This window comes from Cebus imitator, unplaced genomic scaffold (genome assembly GCF_001604975.1).
Source record: "Cebus imitator isolate Cc_AM_T3 unplaced genomic scaffold, Cebus_imitator-1.0 Scaffold391, whole genome shotgun sequence".
NCBI lineage: Eukaryota > Metazoa > Chordata > Mammalia > Primates > Cebidae > Cebus > Cebus imitator.
In genome coordinates, this window is record NW_016107706.1 from 1,851,245 (window position 1) to 1,860,082 (window position 8,838).

An 8,838-nucleotide genomic window follows, 5' to 3' on the forward strand; every position below is an offset into this window, starting at 1 on the left:
CCTCCTCCTCCTCCTCCTTCCTCCTCCTCTTCTTCTTTCTTCTTCTTCTTCCTTCTTCCTTCTTCCTTCTTCTTCCTTCCCTCCTCCACCTCCTCCCCTCCTCCTCCTCCTCCTTTCTTCTTCTTCTTCCTCTTCTTTCTTTCTTCCTCTTCTCTCTCTCTCTCCCTCTCTCTCTCTCTCTTTCTTTCCCTGGCCTTTCTTAAGGGCTCAATAAATGTAACCCATGGGACTTAGGGGTATGCAAGGAGTATGCAGCGGAAGGTGCGGGGTATGAAGGAGTTAGGAAGGATGATGAGGATGGAAGGGCAGTCAGGGCACTGATTCTCTGGCATCTCCAGGCAGCCAGGAGAGGAGATCTCTTATATTTTTGCCTGTCCAATTAGGCCTGGGGTCCTGTGGACTCCCAGTAGGTGCCTGCACCACCATGCCCCGGCCACACCCTCTTGCAGCCCCGCCCCAACCCCTTGCCACCCGTCTATGCCGCCTCACCCCCTTGCTGCCACACCCCTTGCCACCCGTCTATGCTACCACGCCCCCTTGCCGCCACGCCCCCTTGCCGCCATGCCCCCTTGCCGCCACGCCCCCTTGCCGCCATGCCCCCTTGCCGCCACGCCCCTTGCCACCCGCCTATGCTGCCACGCCCCTGTGCCGCCCCGCCCTGCCCATTGAGGTCCAGTCTCACCCAGAGAAATGCTGCTGATGGCGTAGCCCACCACTGACTGCGAGACGGCAAAGCGAAAGAACAAATACAGGTGAAAGCTGTTCACGAAGGCTGTCCCGAAGCCGAAGATGATCAGCCCCAGCAGCGACAGCAGGATGGCAGGGTAACGGCCCATCCTACAAGCGTCAAAGGGTGGCTGCACCAGGACCTCGCTGGCTGGCCCCAGCCGGATACACCTGGGCCAGGCCCTGAGCCACCCATGGGCCCCTGGAGAACCCCTGCCTTCACCTCCCTCAGCCTGACACTCTTCAAACCTGAATGTCCACGAGGAGGAGGTGGGGTGGCTCGGGGACCAGCAGAAACTCCCGGGGACTCACTTGTCAGTTATGAGCCCGAAAACGACTGAGCCTATCAGGAGCCCTGCCATGAACACGATCTCTGGGGTGTCCTTCTTCCACTCCATGCCACATACCAAGTCAAACTGTGGGTCAGACACAGGAATCGGCCACGGGCACCCACCTTTGGGTCCAGAGACTTAGCCTCACCCCAGGATGGGGCCTATAGGCCAAGGGGACCTGGGAAGGGGCAGGTAACTGGGTGCAGCGTGCCTCCGCTCTTGCCTTTGCTCTATTACCTTTGCGACCCAACCCGCACAGGCTCCACCCTGAGAGGTGGGCCTGGAGACAGTGACCAGAGGCACAGGCCAAGAGGTGTGGGGGATGGAGTGGGAAACCAAGCAAAGGCAGGAATCCGTGCAGACCCTTTCCCAAAGGCAGGTGCTAGGCCCCACCTGCAGACTCACACTAGGCTCGTCTGTGTCATGAAGGGCCTAGATTGCAGCTCAGGTTGGGAATCCCTGTAAGAGATGCCTGATCAAAGCTGCTTCTTTCCCTGAGCCCTACCTTTTGTGAGTTCTAAGGGCAAAGGCACAGCTACCGGGGAAATTTCATGGACAGATGGCAAACCCTGCCATGCCACACCCATCTCTACCCCAAATGTACTCTACCGATAGGCAGGGCCAGGGCTGGGCAGCAGGAACCCTCATTTTCTGCCCAAGCCCTGCCTCTGCAGGGCAACCTCAGGCCAATGGCTTCCCATCTCTGAGCCTCAGTTTCCCCACCTGTTCGGTGAGGGTAGGAGGCACAACTCTGAGCCTGTGGGGTAGTTACAGACAACCCAGGACAAGGCGTACCTCATTAATCAGCGATCGCTTCTTAGCGTCAGGATAGATCCATCCATTTCGGCATATGTCTGTGTCATTGAGGCCAAAGTGGATGATAGAATCCAGATTCCAGGGCACAGGAAGGTACATGAGGCAGGTCAGGAGACTGCCATTGGATGCCCGGGGTATGGTCAGATTCAGCTGCTCAGCTTCGGACAGGTGGGGGCCCACTGCCAGGATCCAGCTGGTGTTGCAATAGGGCTTCTGAGCTGTGAACACGAAGTGGTCAGCAAACATGAAGAAGGCCGACAGGATGCTGGGGATAAAGGTGAGGGCCACCAGCCTCCGTTGGAAGGTGCCGAACTCCCCCACCGCAACCAGGAGGTTGGTAAACTTGTCATCCTGCTTGGTGGTGACGACCTTCAATCTGCGTAACAGCATCTTCAGAGACCGGGAATACGGATACCCTGCTGCCTCACGCCTGTTCAAGTTCCTGGGAGCATCCTGGGATCTGAGCTCTTCCTTGAAGTTCTCTTCTCCTGCCATCTGTCCAGAGAAAGTGTGCAGCTCTGTCTCTGCTGATACCACTTCCTAAACATCAAGACTAGCATGGGAGCCACTGACCAGGAACTGGCCTCTGGCTTGAAGCAATATGGAGTCCAACCTTGATCTCAGTAGTTCCTTCCCTTGCTTTCTTAGTTAATATGATTTATTCCCCACTGGCCCAACCATCCAGGTTTTTTAGCGTAATTAAGATCTTTAATGTTTTAGAAAATGCTGTGCTGCTGTTGCCACGAAGGACTAAGCTCTGAGGAACTCTCCTGGAACTTCTCCGCAAATGAAACTTTTTGTTTACACACACACTGAGGCGCCAATGGGCTTACAAGGGGTAGGAGAGGTCCCTAGGGATCTTTTCTTCAAAAATAAAGATCTGCATCAGCATCGGCTGGCCCAAGGTGGACAGCTGGAAGCCTGGGCCACGAGGTGGGGCAGCAAGGCTGGTGCAGTGGTGCAGTGGTAGATCACGGAGCCAAACTGGAAAGGCAGATGCGGGGAAGGAAGAAGGGGAGCAATACTGACTGTAAGTGTATTACCTTGCAACAGCAGCAAGGAGGGGAGATTAAGCTCTGTTTTGAGCCAAACCCTTAGCAGGCCTAACAGTTCCTGGTGTGAGGCACCCCTTGGCTCAGAGCAGAGGCAGAAGCGAGTCTTCTGTGAAGGAAAATTTCTTCAAGTTGATTCTGCACAACTCTCACAGATGAACATCAAGCAAAGACATTACACCTTGAGAAGGCAAGCCTCTCTAAGAGTCAACAGAACTCAAAACCACAGACTTTTAGACTACAGATGTTGAAAGTGTCAGATACAAAATTTAGAATAGCTATTGTATGAACTTTTTAAGGAAATGAAAGTTGTAATTACAAAAATGAACTTACAACAACAATCAGGAAAAAGCAGACACCTTTGGAAGGAAGATTAGGAACTTTTACAAATGAAAGCTTGTTGAATGGCAAGTTGTTGTCATTGTTGAGATGAAAATGCTAAGAGAAAGTTAAATTTGACACAAAGTATCAGTGAACTGGAATAAACTGCTGAAATGTGAGAGAGAGGTAAAGAAACTTGGTAGGCAGAAGATTTAATATGTATCTAATTGGAAGCCCACAAGGAGAATTGGGGAAGCATTAAAGAAATAAAAGAATACCTTTTCTAAAATTTTTAAAACAAATTCTTAGATCCAGGAAATGTAATTTATCTCCAACCCATGGCTAGACACATTGCCGTGAAGCTGCAGGACACCAATGACAAAGAAAAGATCTTGAAAATCAGCTGGAGAGAAGACAGGCCACTGACTAATGAACAGCTTCAGCAGTCTCCTATTAGAAGCAGGCACAGGCGAGTAGATCGCTTGAGCCCAGGTGTTCAAGACCAGCCTAGGCAACACAGTGAAACCCTGTCTTTACAAGAAAATATAAAAAAAAAAAAAAAAAAAAAAGTAAAGAGAAATGCATATAAGTGATTGCATAGCAGAACAGAACATTAACTGCGAACACTAAAGAAATAAAAGAAAAAAAAAAAATAAAAAAAAAAAAAAAAAAAAAAAAAAAAAAAAAAAAAACTTAGCCAGGCTTGGGGGCATGTGCCTGTAATCTTAGCTGCTCAGGAGGCTAAGGTGGAAGGATCACCTGAGCCCAGGGAGGTCAAGGCTGCAGTGAGCCATGATCACGCCACCGCACTCCAGCCTGGGCAACAGAGCAAGATCCTGTCTCAAAAAAAAAGAGAAAAAGCACTTGGGAGGCCAAGGTGGGCAGATCACCTGCATTTGAGAATTCAAGACCAGCCTGACCAACAGGGAGAAACCCCGTCTCTACTAAAAATACAAAATTAGCTGGATGTGGTGGTACATGTCTGTAATCTCAGCTACTCGGGAGGCTGAGGCAAGAGAATCACTTGAATTCAGGAGGTGGAGGTTGCGGTGAGCTGAGATAGTGTCATTGCACTCCAGCCTGGGCAATAAGAGTGAAACTCTGTCTCAAAAAAAAAAAAAAGAAGAAGAAGAAGACAATGAAAGTTAAGCAACAAGGAAACCAGGGAAGTGAAGAATATTTTCAAAATGTGGATGGAAAATTATAGACCACCTAGAATTGTATACCCAGCAAAATTGTCTGTCAAGAACTAGGGTAAAATAAAGATAATTATAGAGATAACTAGAAATTGAGAGAACACACAAGCAATAGACCTGATTTGATTAAACTTTTAAAAGAAAAGAAGGATGCTGGCTTCAGCAGCGCGTGTACTAAAATTGGAACAATATAAAGAAGATTAGCATGACCTCTGCACAAGGACGACACACACATTTGTGAATGGTTCCATATTTAAATAAATAAATAAAAGATAAGCAGGAAAATGTCTCTGGAGGACAGCTGGAGATGCAAAAATGAGCAGTCAAAATGGGAAACATGTATGCAAATTCAAATATTGATTGTATGAAATAAATACAATCATTGAGATTGTATTGAATCTACAGTGGGGAAGAATTTGTATCTTAAGAACAATATTGAGTATTCTAACCCATGAGCATGGAATGAAGATAGATAGAGCTGACAGAGATAAGAGATAGAGATAGCTCCATATGTTTTTAAGTTAAAAAAAAAAAAAAAGCTTGTGAATACATCACAAGTTAAAGAAGAAATCATGGTGGAAGATTACAAATATTTATAAATGAATGATAGTAAGAACCATAACATATCAAAACGCATGGGTGGTATAAAAAGTGGTACTTGTGTGAAGTTTAAAGCTTTAAGTGCTTTATAATAGAAAATCGGAAAGACTGAAAATTAACCAGCTAAACACCCATCATAGGAAGTGGGAAAAAACACAAAAGAATAAATCTAAAGAAAGTAAAGGAAGGAGGTAGTAAAGTTAAGACAAAAATAAAGGAACTAGAAACAGAAGTATAAGAAACGGAATCAAAGTTCAAGGTCAGTTCCTTGAATAGAGATAGACGAGCCTTTAGGGAAATTATGTAAAAAAATTTTAAAAAGACAGAAGGTACAAATAAGTCTTTTATATATGCAAAAAGGAATATACAGATATAGCAAGACTGAAAATATTAACTGGATACTAACATCAACTTTATACCAATGAATTTGAAAACTTAGGTGAATTAAATTCCTAAAACAAAATTACTCAATAAATGGAAAGTCTTAAAAGTTCTATAGTGACTAAATAAAGTAGAAGTAAAAAATCTTCCTACAGATTAAATGCCTGACTACCAAACCTTCTTTTTTTTAATTTAATTTAATTTAATTTAATTTTTTCTTTTGGCAAGATTAGAGAACAAGACTACCAAACTTTCATGGGACAGATCATTCCCATGTATACAATTTATTTTCAGGGAATAGGAAAAGATATATACTGCCAAAGAATTTTACTTTGATAGCACAACCAGAAAATTACAGTACAAAAAAGGAAATCACAGATACATTTTATTAATAAAAATGGATGCAAAAACTCTAAATACAATGTTAGTAAATCAAATTTAATAGCATATTAAGAGAAAAATATATCACAGTAAAGACAGTTTTTAGTTTATCTTTGAGACAGCGTCTCACTAGGCTAGAGTGCAGTGGCACAACCTCGGCTCACAGCAGCCTTGACCTCCCCAGGCTCAAGCAATCTTCCTACCTCAGCCCCCTGAATAGCTGAGACTACAGGCGCACCCACCACACCTGGCTAATTTTTATATTTTTTGTAGAGACAAGGTCTTGTTATGTTGTCCAGGCTGGTCTCAAACTCCTGAGCTCAAGTAATCTGCCTGCCTTGGCAGTCTGCCACCATGCATGGCCAATTAAAAACAGTTTTAACCAGAAATGCAAAGATGGTTTTACTATTATACAATCTATAAATACTTATATAAGGAATAGATCAATACTTAATAGATCAATGGAGAAAACCATATGATCATGCTTATAGATGCAGAAAATGCATTTGATTAAATTTGGCAATTTGTGATTTTTAAAGAAAAATCCTAAGAAAAATGAGAAATGCTTTGATTTAATAACAAAAACTATCTCCCTCCCAAAAAAATCCTAAAAAGGAAACATTAAAAGTGTTCCTTTCAAAATCAGAGGAAAGGCACAGATGCCCATGCTTATTCAACGTTATACTGGGTGGCCCTAGCCAGCGCAATGAGATAAGAAAGAGAATGAAAGGCATAAAGACTGAAAAGAAAATAAAACCCAAAAGAACCTACAGATAACTAGAAACAATAGGAGAGCTCAGCAAGGTAGCTGCGAATAATGTGAATATATAAAAGTCAATTGCATTTCTGTAAACCCAGAACAATTAGAAAACATAATTTGCAAAAGTATGCCATTCAATAAAAAAATCTTCAAACTCACTCAAAATTTTCTAAAATGCTAATGACAGCAATACTGTGATAACATTTCTCACCTATCACATTGGCACATTTTGTTGATGAGGCTGTGGGGAAACAAGCATTTTCATACACTACTGATGGGAAGGCCAACTGGTACAACCTTTCTGAAGGACAATTTGGCAATACCTGATAAGAAAGAGCGAGGAGTGGCTGCTATACCGGAAAGATGGCGGAGCAAGAGCAAAGAAAAATCCCTTTGGTTCCAGAAAATCTCCTGAAAAAGAGGAAGGCTTATCAAGCCCTCAAAGGCACTCAGGCAAAGCAGGCACTTTTGGCAAAGAAGGAGCAGAGGAAAGGAAAAGGGCCCAGGTTTAAGCGATTGGAATCATTCCTACATGATTCCTGGCGGCAGACACGTGACAAGGTGCGTGTCAGATGACTGGAAGTGAAGGCTCACACCTTGGAATTGCCAGATAAACATTCTTTGGCCTCTGTCGTACGCATTGAAAGGATTGATGGTGTGAGTTTACTGGTGCAGAGAACCATTGCAAGACTTCACCTAAAGGAAATTTTTAGTGGTGTCTTTGTAAAAGTCACTCCCTAGAACCTAAAAATGCTGCGTATAGTGGAACCTTATGTGACCTGGGGATTTCCAAATCTGAAGTCTGTCCGGGAACTCATTTTGAAACGTGGACAAGCCAGGGTCAAGAATAAGACCATCCCTCTGACAGACAACACTGTGATTGAGGAGCACCTGGGGAAGTTTGGTGTCATTTGCTTGGAAGACCCCATTCATGAAATTGCCTTCCCAGGTAAGCATTTCCAGGAGATCTCATGGTTCTTGCACCCTTTCCACCTCTCAGTGGCCCGTCATGCTACCAAAAATAGAGTGGGCTTCCTCAGGGAGATGGGCACACCTGGCTATCGGGGTGAACGCATCAATCAGCTTATCCGCCAGCTGAACTAGAACCAGGTGCCAAACTGCAATAAATTTTTATCAATGAAGTGGAAGCATGTGTTTTTGGGTTTGGAGAATTTGTATCAAGTATCTTCAGAGAAGATTATTTCCTGCTTTATCTTTAAAAACTGGAAAGGAAGGGTCAAAGAAAAGACAGTAGCTGGCCAGGTGCGGTGGCTCATGCCTGTAATCCCAGTACTTGGGGAGGCTGAGGTGGGTGGATCACCTAAGGTCAGGAGCTCGAGACCAGCCTGACCAACATGGCAAAACCCTGTCTCTACTGAAAATACAAAAATTAGCGGGCATGGTGGCCTATGCCTGTAATCCCAGCTACTTGGGAGGCTGATGCAGGAGAATTGCTTGAACCCAGGAGGCAGAGGTTGCTGTGAGCCAAGATCGCGCCATTGCACTCTAGCCTAGGCAACGAGCGACACTCTGTCTCAAAAGAAAAAAAAAAAAGAAAAAAACAGTAGCTTATATTCATTGCAAGCACCTCTCATCACAATCCAGTTCCAAGGAAAAATTCCAACATTTTCTACATTGGCTGCTGCCTCGTCTGAAATCAGCACATTCCATGGAGGAAGGAGTTCTGCTTTGCTGCATCTCTTACCCTAGGGTTTAATGTTGGTAACTGAGTAATCTAGCATTTGTTCAAGGCTCCCTAAGACTCCTGCAGCAGTGGACAAGCCCAGGGACATAATTGAATCTGGAGATTCCTGGGGCCTTGTGAGAAAGACTTGAAATACACATAGGAGGAAAGGTACAAACATAAATGTTTACTTGTCTCTGCAAAAAAAAAAAAAAAAGAAAGAACGAGTTAACCCAGACACCCTGATATGTTTACGTCTTGCATATGCTCAGAAAGAACTGCTTGAATGATTCGTCCTTAGCTGACTTCTGGAATTGAACTTTTGGAGTATTCTCTGTGCTACCTTTAAGAGTGTTTGGGGCCAGGTGCAGTGACTCATGCCTGTACTTCCAGCACTGGGGAGGCTGAGGCTGGAGAATTGGTTGAGGTCTGGAGTTCAAGACCAGCCTAGGCAATATAGCGAGACATCCCCACCCCTATCTCTAAATAAACAATAAAAAATTACCCAGGCATGATGGAATACGCCTATAGTCCTAGCCCCCTTGGGAGGCTGAGCCACTCCTGATAGCTTGGGCTCAGGAGTTTGAGG

The 8,838-nt window shown here is 44.6% G+C and overlaps 1 protein-coding gene, 1 non-coding gene and 1 pseudogene across 2 annotated transcripts in view; 2 read left to right on the forward strand and 1 right to left on the reverse strand.

Annotated features, from left to right (window-relative positions):
• The window catches only part of SLC22A14 (solute carrier family 22 member 14), a 14,121-nt gene extending 11,575 nt beyond the window's left edge, over window positions 1-2,546 (reverse strand). Inside the window, exons 1-3 of the mRNA XM_017508394.2 lie at window positions 1,854-2,546; window positions 1,039-1,142; window positions 683-837 (exon numbers count right to left, since the gene is read on the reverse strand). Of these exons, the coding sequence (XP_017363883.1) occupies window positions 683-837; window positions 1,039-1,142; window positions 1,854-2,369 (775 nt within the window). The 5' untranslated portion in view covers window positions 2,370-2,546. The remainder of the gene's footprint in view (window positions 1-682; window positions 838-1,038; window positions 1,143-1,853) is intronic.
• A 2,049-nt stretch (window positions 2,547-4,595) lies between these two features.
• Window positions 4,596-4,700, forward strand: LOC119468198. Its single transcript, XR_005196845.1, has one exon. It is a non-coding gene; the product is annotated as a U6 spliceosomal RNA (small nuclear RNA).
• Window positions 4,701-6,928: 2,228 nt separating this feature from the next.
• Window positions 6,929-7,707, forward strand: LOC108289105 (annotated as a pseudogene).
• Window positions 7,708-8,838: the final 1,131 nt, after the last annotated feature.